A 15,929-nucleotide genomic window follows, 5' to 3' on the forward strand; every position below is an offset into this window, starting at 1 on the left:
GGTGGGAACTGGGATCTAATTTGGAACTATATCCAATATATTATTAGATTACACATATCTTCTGACCCAGTAATACCACATAGTAACACAGGAAAGAAAATCAAAGAAAAAGGACCCATATGCACAAAAGTATTTATAGCAGCTCTCTCTTCAATGGCAAAGGTTTGGAAATAGGAGTACGCATCTTTCAGTGAATGGCTGAACAAAGTGGGGGATGTCTGTGTGTATATATCTATGATGGACTACTAATGTGCCATAAGAAATGATGGAAGGAATCATTCTACAGGAAAAGGAAGAGATAAACAGATTTCCTTCATTTTTTTTTAATGTAAATCAGATCTTTTTAAATAAGGAATTTTTAGCTCTAAAAGCGCATAACATGTTTATAACTTCTATAAAATAGAGAATGGGGCAACTAGGTGGCTGGGTAGCTAGTGTTGGCCCTGGAGTCAGGATGACTTGACTAGCTGTGTGACCCCAGGCTAGTCACATCACAGTTTGCCTCAGTTTCCTCATCTGTAAAATGAACTGGAGAAGGACATGGCAAACTCCTCCAGTACTTTTGCCAATAAAACCTCAAATGGGATTATCTGCAGTTGGACACAACTAATCAACTCAACAACAAAAAGTAGACACTATTCATACACACTACTTATCTATGTTCTGCAAGGAAAAGTACTTTGAAAATGTGTAGCATTAAGCATCAAATATTACTAGGAATGAATTTCTTAATCTTTCAGAGAAGTCACAAGATAATATATAAAATTATTCAAGTCCATTTTTACTATACTAATTCAAACATTTTTTTCTCTCAAAGAAAAATAAGTTGACTATCAAATCATTTAAACATTTTTGTCCTCAGTTTCCTCAACTGTAAAATTAGAAAAATTTCTAAGATCTAAGCCAATTCCAAAAATCCTTCAATGCTATGAAATACATGGCTACAGAAATAGGGATTACATAGTCTCTTTTAAAGTAGTAATTCAAAATAAAGAGATTTCCTATTCAAGATACACATAGGAGCCCTATGCATAGCCAGGTGGTACAGTGGATAGACACAAAACTTGGAAATAGAGATCTAATTTCAAATCTAGCCTTAAGACATTTATTATCTGTGTGACCCTGTGCAAATGACTTTATCTTAGCCTACCCAAGTTTCTTCAATTGTAAAATGGGGATAATAATATCTCCTATCTCATAGGGTTGTCATGAGGACCAAATTAGGTAATATTTGTAAAGTATTTAGCAAAATGCTGGCATGCAGTAAGCACTATATAAATTTTAGCTGCTATCATCATCATCATCATCATCATCATCATTATAAGCTAAAAACTTACTTTCTGGCCTTAACCTCATCTCTACTTTTAATATCACCTATTTCTACCTAAGCCAAAATAACAATCATGAAACAGCAAGTTCTCCTGCAAAATTTATACATGTGAGAGGGGCACAGTAAATTGAAGGCGCAAGAATTTAGAGAATGATTATGTGTCACCTCAACAATCCCAAAGAGAAAATAAGAATGTCTTAAAATTATGAAAAATGAATTTCGCCAAGAAAACCACAAATGGGGTTACAAAGTCAGACATGACTGGAAATAACTGAGCAGCATAAACATACCCAGATCTTGCCCTTCTTTAAAAAAAAAAAAAAGACACTAGATTCTCATCTCATAAGCTATCTTCCTTTGTACCCCTCCCTGACGCAGCAGATGCCTAGAAAAATTATCTGTATTCATCGTCTCTACTTTCTCACCTCCCCCATGCACTTTCACAATCCATAATGATAGTTTCTCACCATTCTCCTGAAACTGTATACTTCAATGATTTCTGAAATACTAAATCCAATACCATTTTCTCAGTAATTATTCCTCAAATCAAGCCAACAATCATTCATTAAACATTTACTATGTTATAGGCACTGTGCTAAGCTCTAGAGATACAGAGAAAGGTCAAAAATATTCATTGCTCTCAAGATCACTAACTAGGGAAACAACATCCAACAATTTCTTGATCTGTCTGCAACACCTAACACAGTTGACAATCCTCTTTCTCTCCTAGAGTCTTATGGGAAAAACCAGGAGAGATAACTTAAATATTATATGTGGGTTCAGAAGGGTATGTAGGAGACAGGAATGACAAAAGATGGGGACTTAACAAGTTAGGGAAATTGGGTTTAACTGTTAAGGAAAATGTCTGTTGACAGAAGTGACAGGCGTAACTGTCACCCTGCTCCACAAAGACAAGGGGTCTGTGAATACCAGCAGACAAATGACAAGAGGGTTTGTGACAAATTTAAAAGGAACTATGGTCTAAAGCAGTGGTTCCCAAACTTTTTTGGCCTACTGCCCTCTTTCCAGAAAAAATATTACTTAGCGCCCCCTGGAAATTATGAAACTACTGAACTCAGAATAGAATGTAATACAAAAAAAATGTGGCCATCACTGCCTCCCTGGATTGCTGCAGCATCCACCAGGGGGCAGTAGCGCCCACTTTGGGAATCACTGGTCTAAAGGATAGAAATAGGGGTTTCTATACTTCCAGACTATGGGCAAACCACAGGGTCAGGGGAGGAATTTATCTACACAAAACTGAGACCTAAAGCAAGACAGGGCCCAAAGAATAGCAGGACTGAAGTGAGAATCCTCACAGCAGAGTCCTGACACACTCCAGCGATGTTGCAGCTCTTCCAGGACCACTAGCTGTACTCTTTCAGGTGGGTAGATTCTGGGAGCTAACCCAGCCCAAGTTAACCTGCAACTCAGGTTGGGATTAATAGTCTCTACTAAAAATCTCCCACAAGTAGATGACAGTCTTCCTTCAGGATCTCAAGAAATCTGGGTGCAAACTCCACTTCCTCTGAGGTCTCCCAGGATCAGTTACAACTTGTCCCAACCACCATGGAGTCCGTCTCCGAGAGAGAGTCATACTTCCTGCTTCTCCATTCCATTTAGAATTCTCCAGCCCTGTCTGCTAGGTCTCCTAAATAATAATTAAGTAATCTTCCTCACAACAAGAGTTTCTCTTCCATGAAGTTAAATGATACTGCCTTCTCCCTTATTTTCCTAACAGTGTGACCTCTCTCCTCAGTTCCTTTTGCTAGGCCATTATTGACCACCTATGCATGGGTGTACCCCTTTCCTGGGCTCTTTCCTGGCCCTTTTCTTTTACTTGGTGATTAGATTAGCTCCTGCAGCTTAATTATCATCATCAGATGACTTCCTATCTCTATATACAGTCCTACTCTTTCTCCTCAGCTCCAGTTCTACATCACTAAAAGTCTACTTACTAGACAGCTACACCAGCATAAGCAACTCAAATTCATCTAACTCATTATATTTCTCCTTAGGCCCATCTCCCCTAATAACTTCCTCATGCTGGTTAAAGTGCCACCATCCTTTTAATTATGCCATTTTGCAATCATCTTCAACAATTCTCTTTTGCCCCAACTGATGCTCCACTAACCCAATAGCTAATAAATTGCTATGTCTTATTTATTGTACCTCACATATCCATTTCTATTATTTACTCATATCCCAGTTCTAGTCAAATGAACAAACGTTAAGTACCTATTAAGCATTAGGAATTGTGCTAAAAGCTAGTCACCAATCCTCTTCTTCAGCCCATTTGAACAACAACCCTCTAAATTGGAAGCTTTAATCTCTCTCCACTATAATCTATCCTCTACACAGTTGCAGATTTGATAGTTTTAATGCACAAATCTGAACTTGCCCATCTGCTGGCCAAAAAACTCCAGGGGCTCTAGAATATAAATTTTTGTTTGTCCTTTAAGGCATATCATGTCTGGCTACAATCTATAACTCCAGATTGATTTTTATACCTTAAAACTGTCTATTCTACACATGCCAGAATGCTCTCCCTCTTCATTTGTACCTCTTAGAATCTCTACCTCCACTTCAAGGATTGACTCCAGGTGCCACTTTCTAAAAAAGGCCTTCTTGATTCCTATAATTGTTGGCATGTCAATCTCCTCAAACCTCAAAATTACTTGGTACAAATTCTGCATTCACTTTTCTATGAACATATTGCCCTATCTACAGATAATAGCTGGCATTTATATGGAGCTTCAGAGTTTGCAAAGTGCTCTTTTAAGTTCTATTTCACTTGATCCTCCCAACAACTCTGGGAAGCAGGAAGTAGGATATCCCCATTTTGCATTTGAGTATACTAAGGAGGGCAGAAGCAAAGTCATTTGCCTAGGTCACAAAACCAGCAAGTCTGAGGCCAGATTTCAATTTAAGGTCTTCAGACTTCAAACCTGGGGCATGTTTGTTCAACTAAATTTGAATTTTGTGATTAAAATATTTTTGTTCCTTGTGTTCCTTTTATTTAATGTAATAACACTGCCAAAGTCAAAGACTAATGTGAACATCATAGTAAACCTACTTCACAGCATTTAAGTCCAATGTAGCATACAGGTAATATAAGCATTTCATTCTTTCTGTAGTTTCCAAATTGTGAGGGACCATGTATTGAGCAAAGATGCGTTCAACAAGCAACCTGTAAGGGAATATTGAGAAAAGATTTTACTGACAAAAAAGCAATAGTTATATAAGCTTTCACATGGCATTTTTAAAAAGGTAATAGGAATTGTACATGAAATGCTACAAATAAGTGCTAACAACTTATGGAGTTACATTCATATTTGTTTCCATCATGAGTAAAGTTCTGGCAGTAGGCAAAAAAAAATGCTAAAAATTATTAAGAAATTACTAAGCAGCAGCATGAGAAAGTCTGCAAAGTCTAAAGACTTTCAACTGTTGTTTTTTTAACATATGAAAAACTGCAAAACTTGTTAAGGAAACACTTAACATATAACAAAGTATAAGTGGTACTTTTCCTAAAACTCAAAAGTTTTTGTTAAAACCAATCAGGTTGGGAGCAGCTGGGTGGCTCAGTGGGTTTGAGAGCCAACCCTAGAGACAGGAGGTTCTAGGTTCAAATCTGGCCTCAAGACACCTCCTAGCTATGTGACCCTGAGCAACTCACTTCACCCCCACTGCCTAGCCCTTACCATTCTTCTGCCTTAGAACCAATACAGAGTATTGATTCTAAGATGAAAAAGGCTTTTAATTAATTGGTTAGTTGATTAAAATGAAACCAATCAGGTTGCAAATAGGAGTCTTTGACTATTATTATTGGTTTCAAATTCTTCAGAACAGAAGGTTCTCAGTCCTTTCTCTGTAGATCTCTAGTATCTCAGAGATCACCTGACAATTTTAGAAATGTCAAGAAATTATGACTACATAGACTATGAATACTTCCAGACTTAGTTTAAATCTTTCCAGGTGGATTCCTTGTTCCTAATCTGTATATATTTTTTGGCTTCAGACTTTTAGGAAATCTGGAATATGAGCAGATTATCAAATCCATGAAGAAAATCTTAAATCTTTGCTATCCATATAACAACTTTCCAATTAACTATTAACAAAAAATGATGTTCTAAAAAGTAAAACTAGGCCCTTAAACTTAAAATCTCACAGAAAGAGGACTTGGTTAATTGGTTAGGGTTTTCTCTCTCTAAAAATGATAAAAATAAACTTAAATTTATATACAATACATATGTGATTTTTCAAGAGAAATTAAGATCAAGTTATTTTCAAAGTAACTTTATAACGAATCAGAAAATAAAATTGATAACACTCAAATAATTCAAACCTACCGGTCATCAATACTGTTTTGATAATATATATGTAGCAATTTGTCCTTGATCCATGAAATTTGTTTTGCAGCTTCCTTTCCAGCCTCTGATTGTAACGAATATTTCTTGTAAATTTGGGCAAGTCCCATCATGGCTTCTTTTCTTACTCGCCACTTAAAAAAATATACATATTCTTATTTTAAAAATAAGTCATTTCTATGAAATAAATTTAGAAAAGGTCATTTAAAAATTATCTTTCCTTCACTTTATTAGAAAAGTACCTTGTGATATCAGATTCTATATATCAATTTGCTAAACAACCAAATATACTTATGAATATACCTTCTCTATAAGAAAATATTACCCAATAAAATGTCTGCCACAAATTTATACTCTGAATTTTAAAAATTTTAAAGGGGGAAGCTTGAGTTTCTGAATTCATACCATGATATAAAGATGCAAAAATTAAGAATCCAAATAAATGGACAAATAATGAATTTAGGAAAATTGCTTTATAAAACTCCCTTGCCATAAACTTTAACTTTATATTTTCCTGACAACTAAAAGCAACTTAAGCACAAGTTGATAGGTTTAATTCTATAATACTTCAAAAATATCTGTAATTCCAAGAGTATAAATAACTCTACCAAAGCATCCCATGACCTGGGAGATTGCTTAAATGTATTTCTGTTGACAAAAAAATATTGTCAGCCTAGGAGCTAAACTCTCAATGAGAAAAGTTTCTAAACTTAGCTTGACTGGTCTTTGGAAGATGGATACATCATCCATCCTTTGAAGGATACTTTGGAAATCTTTCCAAATTGGTAGGAACTATCCAAATGTATATACCTATCACATAGCTTTTATGAACTCAGAGATTACATTAATCCATGGAGAGGTAAAATAATGGAGATGACAGGATTTCTGAACTAAAAGAAACTTTAAATCAACTAGTCCAATCCCTTCAATTTTGGAAAAGAGAAAATTCAAACCCAAAAAGATAAGTAACTTGCCCAAGTTATAAATGACCTTAGGGAAGTGGGTTAATTAGCTTTTCTAAATTAGTCACCATCATTCTCATCCTCCTCATTAATAAACATTTATTAAGCACCTATTATGTGCCATGCATTGTGCCAAATGCTGTAATCATGACTAATCCATCTTCTTTCCAGGTCTGGTACTACTGCAACAATTTCCAAATTGTTCTCCCCATTTTGAATCTCTCCTGTCTCCAAAATGTCTCTCACATAACTGCCAAATTTCTCAAACATAAATCTGACCATCAGATCTCCTGATTTAGAAATCTTCAGTTGCTACTTATTGTCTCTAAAATAAAACACAAACATCTGACATTGGCATAGTGTCCTGCATAGTATAGCTCTTACCAATTTTTCTAATTCTCTTTTATATTTATTCTCCTTTAAGCATTGTTCCAGTCAACCTGGATTGCTAACAGCTCCCTATTTGTGATGTTTCATTTCCCACCTTAACGCCTTTACACAAGTAAACTTCCATCTCAAGAATGCACTGCTTCTTGACTTCTGTCCCCAAAAATCTCAAGCTTCTTTCAAACAACAACTTCAGGATTTCCTTCTACATAGGATCTTTGCTCTTCTCTCTCTTCCCCTCTCAGTTATTAATGCTCTCTTTTTAAATTATTTCCTTATTTCTTCTTCACTTGTTTCCTCAGTACAATATATAGACTGCTTAGAGTCAAGGGACTGTTTTCTTTTTCCTTTGTATACTCAGCACAGAAACTTGCACAGAGCAGGCACTTAATATTTTAAAAACTGAGCTGAAATGAAACCATAAATTTTCTGGATTATATTTTATACCACTTTTTATGCTGCAGTTACCACTGGTAATACGTCTATTATCTATTAGATCAACTAAGCATGTCTTCTTTGTCTTTTGGCAAACCAAACATTGATTCTTTAGAGATTGTGGCGTTTTCCTTAATATGCATCCATAAGGCACAAACTAAGAAAATACTGATGTTTTAAAAATAAATGTCTTTCATAGAGGAACCTAAAATAATTAAGAGAGCTAGGAATTCCCCAATTATTCTTCCTCTTAGTCATTGGTCACCTTCATTACCTGTCCAAAATACATTTAATAAAATTGATCAGATTATTTCCACTGTATTCTCAACAGCCATTTGCAAATGAGTTTATAATCTAAGCCAGTGATAAACAAACTATTCCCTAGATCCAGGCAGTATTGTGCTGCCCATCACTGCCTTAAGCAATTCCCTAATCACTATATCTGGATGTGGGGGCATAGTGATTAGGGAATTGCTTAAGGCAGTGATGGGAAAACCAGAGCCTCGATCTGGCCTGAGGAGAATAGTTTGCCCATCACTGATCTAAACCAATCTTGACACTAGCTCCTATAAGATCAGATATTTGTTGGCTGAGATGATTTGTGAGTTGTTTTGGCCTCCTTCTTTTTGCAATTACACTAAATACTTATAGGAAGTGAAAAGAATCTTAGTTTTTTCTTCATATGTTTCCAATTTTTTGTATCAATAGATATTTAAAAACTAGTTCTGGTTGAAGCTTTGGAAATATATCTCAGTATCCACTTAAGTAACACTGCCTAGTCCTCATAGCTCTTCAGTCTTGGAATCCATACACACTATTGATTCTAAAACAGAGTGGAGTACTGTGTTATTTAAATAAGTTCTGGGGTTCCATTTAGATGTTTTAGAGGCTCATTTGAGCCTCAAGATATGTAGATATATGACAAACTTCCTGTGGATGTTTAGGGGACTTTGGAAACTACATTTCCCATGATTCCTCTTGTAAAATGGAGGCAGATAGGAAGTGTGATGACATAAGAGGACGATATAAAAACCTGGGGATCACTGGGTGCTCTCTCTTTTGTACGAAGCAGCCAAAGGAAATAGAAGGTATGGACTGGCGGGCAGTTTGAACAGATCTTAGCCAGGCACATGGTCCGATTTTATTCTATCAACATGGGCCTAAATAAAATATTAGTTTTCCTCATAATATCAGTCTTTATCATTTTTAAAAATAACAGTATGGGGACAGAGAGATAGAAACATAGCCAGAAAAAGTGAGAGAGATAGATCTCAGTATCATATCTTTTCATTTTGAGTCTTCTAATTTTGTGATTGAATTTGTTATTTATATTAATAAGTTGGTAATCTGATTATAGTGATCTGATAGCTAAGTGGTACACAGATGGAACACTGAACCTGGAGTAAAGAAGATCTGAACTCAAATATGGACACAGACACTTAGTAGCTGTGTGATCCTAAGCAAGTCAGTGTCTGGTTGCTTCATTTTCCTCATCTGTAAAATAGGAAATAATAACACCTGAAGTTGTTGTGGGGATAAAAAATAATAAAAGATTTTAAAAGTGCTTTGTAAACCTTAAAGCACTACATAAAAGTTATTCATTATTATCAACACTGTTGTTAACATACTGTGAAGCGATTTTGATAACTCCCACATGAGGAACCAGAAATTTCAATTTCATCCTTTTTATCTTGTTCAGAGCTCACCATGTCCAGTGTCTTCTAATTCTTTTTGTGACAGATATAAAGATCTGAAGTAAATTAGAAGGGTTGGGTTTCTTGAATTTCTTAATGCTGAGCCACGTATTACAACAAATTTTTCATCATCTTCTATGAACACAATTGCAGTGAAGACAACAAAACATAATTTATATGAAAACTTAGAAGATTCTTGCCACATTCTTCACAAAATGTGTTGATCTGTTCTCTTTAGCATATGGTACATAACCTATAATTACCTTCATAGTGGTCTTTTTGCTTAGGGTCATCAGGAAATTGACTATTTGAAGTTAACTCATGTACCCCAAAATTATCTTGTGATTATTCTGTCTGTAATTTGTATTTAGTTATACATGAAAAGGTTCTTTCTCCTTAGAATGTGAGCTCCATTAAGTCAGGAATAATTCTTTGTATCTTTCTATCTCCAAAGCCTAGTTTCATGGTCTGGCACATAGTAGATACTTAAATGCTTGTTTGATGCATTATTAATCAACAGAAAAATAATAAAGTTCTTAAAACTTTCATGAAACTACTACCAATTTGAGGTAAATAATGAAAGAAATCCCCAAGATACCATTTATAAAAAAAGAATTTGGCTAAGCTAATTGTCTCACCCAGATTAAAGATCTAATATTCTTACCTCCAAGGAGTTACAGTGACTTCTTAAATCATTAGTTAGAAAACCTAAATGACTTTTTTGGTAAAAAAAAAAAAATGAATAAAGAATTCCTTAAACACCTACTATTTATAAAACACAGTGCTAAGTACTCAACACATAAAGAGAACTATTAAAAAAAAAACAACCCTCTTTGATCCCAAAGAGTTCACATTCTAATTGGAGAGTAGTGAATATAGAAAATTTCAGCTCAGTCAGACGGGAAAGTAGAATGCAACAGCAAAGAATAAGGTAATTCCTCTTCTTTAATATCACTTCCACTGGGGAAAAAGAAAATCACATCATTTTGTCAAGCCAAGGATTTGGGTGGTAAGAACTTTCTTTTACTCTTCTTCATTAGCTATGGTAGAGCAGGAGTAATTGTTGTTAGACTATCTCCACAAGCATTGATTCCTAGGATGATGGGTAGTTGCACTAGGCTATAAGCACTGTTATTGCCAAGACTTGGTTTCAGGATTCTGAACTGTCTTTATCAAGGTCTGAGGAAAGCTGGTAGCCGAAGTGGGTGGTTTGACTCCTGTTTCTCATGCAGGCTGCCTTATTGCTTCAGTAAAGTTATCTACCCTGCTCTCTGGGTTGTAGTTGGTAGGGACGGTTGCCCCTTCATCACAGAAGTTGCTATCTTGGACAAGAACTGTGAGTGCTGATCTGGAAACAGGATTGGTCGCCTGGGAAGTGCTGTCAATCAGAGTTCTTATACCTGACTGGTGACAGCAGCTGGCCAGCAGTTGTTCTTGCTGGTCATGAAGAAGGTAGGCCCTCTCTCTACAGTGATTTCTTCTCTCAATAATGGCTGTGAGGGCTGAGAAATCTGGAAGTGGAGGACTGGGCACAATGCTATTCCCAGTGCTGTTAGGTATTCAAGATCCTGGGTGGTATCCATCAGGGTCTGAGAAGAGGTGGTGGTAGTTTGACTTGTGGAAGGAAGAAGGAGCAATTCAAAGACCTGGGAGCTGGCCCATGTCTGCCATTTATTAATATTAAACAAGGGAAGCTACATAGTAAAGTGGAAGAAGTACTGAACCGTGGGTTACATTCAAATCTCACTTCAAATACAAGCTTCTTTAGAGTCTCAGATACTCCATCTAAGAAAGTACTTTTACTATTCACCTTGAAGAAATATTTTGAAATAATTTGTTAATCTTTAAAGCACCTACCATTATTATCTAGCTGTGTAACCCTGAGTAATTCACAACTGTTCTGAGATTCATTCTCATTTGTAAAATGATGAAGATAGAATAGGAACAGAGGGCAGGCAAGTGACCTTTAAGGTCCCCATGATTTTTAATCTTCTACATTTTATGATGTAAAAAGTCTCCATTTCTTCCCATTATTGTTCTTCCTCTCTCCTTCTGCATTTTAACCAGCATCATCATTACACTTAAAACCGCTCTCCCTAAATCATCAGGATATCTTAGTTGCCAAATTCAACAACCTTTTCTCAATCAAAATTTTCCTTGACTTCTGTGCAGCTTTTGACACCACTGATCACTTTCTTCTCCCTGACATTCTCTTCTCTCTCAGGTTTTCAAGAAACCACTCTCTCTTGGTTCTTCTCCTACCTATCTGATAATTCCTTCTCTGTTGCCTTTGCTGGATGCTCATCCAAAATAAGTCCAATAACTGTAGGTGTCCCTTATGGTTCTAACCTGGGCCCTTTTCTCTATATATATTGCTTCACTTGGTGATCTCATCAGCTCCTATGTATTTAGTTACCATCTCCAGACTAACAATTGTCAAATCTACTTTTTCTGCCCTAATCTCTCTGCTGAACTCCAATCTAATCTTTCCAACTCCCTTTCAGAAATCTTAAACTAAGTGACTAGTAGGTCATATCCAAAATAAATCTTTTTACATTCCTTTACATTCCAACTAAAATATTGCCTTCTATTGGAACTTTTCCAGAACTCCTCTAAACTCAATTATTTTTGCCCTATTTATTCTATATGTAATTGATTTTGTGTATATTTGTTTACATGTTGTCACCCTGATTAGACTGTAAACTCTTGAACAATAAGGACTGTATTTTGCCCCTTTCTCAAACCTCAGTGTTTAAAAACAGTGCCCAGTACAACATAGGCTTAATAAATGTTTATCAACTGATTTGGCGAAAATGCACAATGAAGATATAATGGCTGAAATTACTACAGAATTGGTTTGAAGATTTTCTTTGGATTTCATTGATACTGTTATCCCTGTTATATTATTATATTATATAAATATATATTATATTATAATATCCCATATTGCCAAAGTCTAAAAAAAACTAGAAAATTTATATATTGACACAATTGGAATGAAGATTATGTTCTGAATATTAACTACTTATATACATAGCCAAAGATGCTACCTAAATTTGGTGCATTATTTTAATGGTTGTTCCTTAACTGCTTGCTGAGTACATCGCTAAACCCAATTACTCATCAAATAAATTTAAAACAATAATAGACTAGTAATCCATGTTACTCAGGGTAGAAAGGTCACTTGGAAGCAACCACATGCCAATGGTACAGAGGCAACAAGTAAACAAGCATTGATTAAGTCCTTAATATGGGGTAAGTACTCAGTTAAGTGCCAGTTGACTTAAGAAAGATAATTCAGTGCTAGATTAGAACACATATGCCATTCCAAGAAAAAACATTCCAAGCAAGAGACTGAAAGCCAAAATTAGTCATGTTTCTCTGGTAGGGTAGGATTTTTTTACTGGATATAAATGCAAGGTAATGATACTACAATTACTACATTAAAACATATATTGATCTCAATGAATTAACATGGATATTGGTAACAACACTGAAAAAGGATGATAAATGAATGCAATAAGAGGAGCCCCAAAGGTCCTTTTAAAATGATGAAAATTATGCTCACCAAACAGAGTAAAAAGCATAGAGACGAGAGAAGAGTTTAAGTTCCTGAATTTACCACTATTATAAACAGTTTCATTTCTAATTTTAACATTAAGATATTAAAGAAATGAGACATAATGTTCCATGTTTTGAGAATGTCACTAAAAATATTAAAATGTCATTAAAAAGTTAGCACAGTAGTCCCATATAGAAAGATAATCTGCCTTAAATCGAGGAAAACCAAGTCTCTAATACAAACGTAGTCCCCATCTCCATGCTATAGGCAACTCCTAAAACTTTTAAGTTACAGAAGAAATTTGGACCTCTATAAATGTAGGAAGTTCCCTGTATGTAAAATCATAGTTGCAATTCCTATCCCTATTTCTCCAGTAAATGCATTACCAAGCTTATCAAAGTATTATCATGACCACTTACCCGTTTGTCTAATGTTCGCTCTCTCACAAAATTAAGTAAGTGATCATTAACAAGGAGAATATCTTTTTTAGCTGCTGTAACTATAGATACAATAACATCATGTCTAATGGCTTCTTCAGGATCATGTGATCTCACTTTAAGATATTCTGAAAGAAAAAAATTTTATAATGAGAATAATTTTATAGTTTAAACTCTTTTAAGAAGTTACATAAGTAGTGAAAAACATGCCTTCAAAAAGAGAAAAGGAATTTGTAAAATTTAAAGAAAACTGTCACCAGAGTCTGAAAGAATTTTTTTTATTTATATTAATTTAATGGACATAGGTGGTAGAATTTTTTTTAACAGTTATTTCCTGACCTCTGCTAACACATAAAAGTGAAAGTAAGTTTTTTTTAATGGATTGGGGGGTGAGGGGTAGAAAGAGGGTTAGAATGCATTATAATATTAAAGTACATTTGTACTTTCAAGGAAAGATCAGAATATTTTCTTTATGGCCTCTTAATGAAAGTTTTATGAAAGGATCAATATTTAGGAGAAAGTACAGTTAAATTTAGAGGAGATGGAAGATGAAAAGAACTTAACTGAAAAAAAATGAAAGTGTCAGGGAAAGATGAAACTGATTTAGCGAATATGAATTGATATTACTGCAGGTCTTAAAGTCAAGGATGAGTTGAACTTAATACAAAAAAATAGAAATAGGTCATTTAAATTAGTAGATAAAACAATTCAGCAGTGATATTTTGAGTTCTTAAAAAAACTAGACATTCACAAATGCTGCAAATGAGAGTCTTCAACAAAAATATTGAACTCATTCCACAGTGGATCCTTCAAATCTTTTATTCAGGCTTCAAAAGTTCTCAGCATGATTCAATCTTCTGTTTTTCTAGGCACAACAAGATTTTTCTAGGACTAATCTCCCTCTCTACGTATCCTTGAATCCAAGTTTTGTCTTCTTTGTTCCAGCTATCACCCTCTCTAATTTGTCATCCCTTGTCAATAACTCCTTCCCATTTGCCTTATAATGATACTTTATTCTCTTCAATCCTAAAATATCTTTCTCTTGGCTCTTCAACAGTATTCAGCTACAGTCTAATCTTCTTTACAGCCACAATTCTTTAAAAAGACCATATGATATAGTAGTTCCACATTTTTGCAACTCAACAACTTCTTGCAACTTTGTTCGAAACTTCACTCATTTTGCCTTTTCTCTTCTGCTTCTTACTAACAATTATCAGAGCTGAATTGCCCTACTTTCCAATATCATGGCCAACTGCCAGAAAGACAGCTTTTCTCACCCTAATATGTTAATCAAGTCCTTCTTGCTGATTTCCACAACACTTTATGGACTATAGAGTAGTCCTATACCATCACAGTCTTGATCTTTATACCTTGATTTAACATTAGGCAGTTTGAGGTTTATATATATTAATTTGAATTTGTATTCACAGGTTAACCATGATATGAATGAATAATGAAAAGAAAAATACTTCATGTTTAAATCTGATTATGGAGAGGAAAAGCTAATAGTTTGATTCAATGGGGAAAATTATAGTTAGATCATTTAAATCACTATTACAAGAAATAAACAGTAGAAAAGAAATTCAGTTACTACAATAAGAGCTAATGAAAAGACTTTACCAATAAGAATCATTTGCATTTAAGAAGCTTCTAGAAAAGTTTGAAGAATACAAATTAGGTTACTATGTCTCCAAAACAAAAAGCACCAAACCTTGAAACCAAGTGTCAAAAAACAAAAACAAAAACAAAAAAAAAAAAAAAAAAAAAAGAATTCATGAAAGGCTGACATTTATATACCAGGGGAAGGAACAACCTATTGAATATTTTGCTTTTAGGTTTTAATTCATCTAAGAGCATGGAAAAATCAATAAATTTAGTTTAAGAGATACTCAAAAAAGAGGATAAATCATTATTAGTAAAAGAAACAGAAAAAACTATCCATGAAAATTTAAAATGATTAAATGCTGACAGTTCTAGGAAAGAATGAGAGGTAAAGAAAAAAAAGAAACTCCAAATTTTAAAGAATATTGGGGAAAAAAGAGAAAAATGAAAAAGAGAAACTAGAAAATATTAGATACTAAAAAATTACACCGCAAGGATTTTATTTCTAATGAAAAAACATGACATGATTAACAGCACTGACTAGAGAGTTTTGAAAGCATAATAAAAATAAAAGAGGAAAATCTTTGTGTAAAAAAAGCTAAAACTAAAACAAAAATGGTCAAAGACAAGCTAAATGAAGACTCTAAAGAAATTTTATATTATTCAGTTCATTGGTATTCTAAGATTTATTGCTCTCATTCAGCCAACCATGAAAATGAACATATGCTTCTATTTAGAAAACCAAGAGCCAAGAAGACAGTTTTATGATAGCAATGTAGTTGGGGTGGTAAAGGGGGAGGGAGGAAATCAATGAATCTATAAGATAGCTCTGCCATTTTATTAACTGAGTGATTTTGCTCAAATTTTTAAACTCGGCCTCAATTTCTTCATTTGTAAAATTAAAGGGTTATGCTAAGTAATATCCACAATCCCTTTAAGGTCTTTAGTTTATATGTCCATAAGTGACAATAACACTGAAATACAGAATAAAGAGATCAAAATAATTACAGTATTATTAAAATGTCCATCAGCTGACAGAATGTTAGGCTCTATCAACAAAATTAGAATTATTCACTAAATTACTACTAATAGGTAGCTTATACACAGTAAACAATTTATTATAGCAGTCTTGTTGAATGAGAAAATTCCC

At 34.4% G+C, this 15,929-nt stretch overlaps 1 protein-coding gene across 1 annotated transcript in view; it reads right to left on the minus strand.

Moving 5' to 3' along the window:
- The window catches only part of PDS5B (PDS5 cohesin associated factor B), a 154,548-nt gene that overhangs the window by 97,241 nt on the left and 41,378 nt on the right, over positions 1 to 15,929 (minus strand). Inside the window, exons 11-13 of the mRNA XM_044668269.1 lie at positions 13,160 to 13,305; positions 5,683 to 5,834; positions 4,407 to 4,520 (exon numbers count right to left, since the gene is read on the minus strand). Coding sequence (XP_044524204.1) covers positions 4,407 to 4,520; positions 5,683 to 5,834; positions 13,160 to 13,305 — 412 coding nt within the window. The remainder of the gene's footprint in view (positions 1 to 4,406; positions 4,521 to 5,682; positions 5,835 to 13,159; positions 13,306 to 15,929) is intronic.

Source organism: Gracilinanus agilis, chromosome 3 (assembly GCF_016433145.1).
Source record: "Gracilinanus agilis isolate LMUSP501 chromosome 3, AgileGrace, whole genome shotgun sequence".
Classification (NCBI taxonomy): Eukaryota; Metazoa; Chordata; class Mammalia; order Didelphimorphia; family Didelphidae; genus Gracilinanus; species Gracilinanus agilis.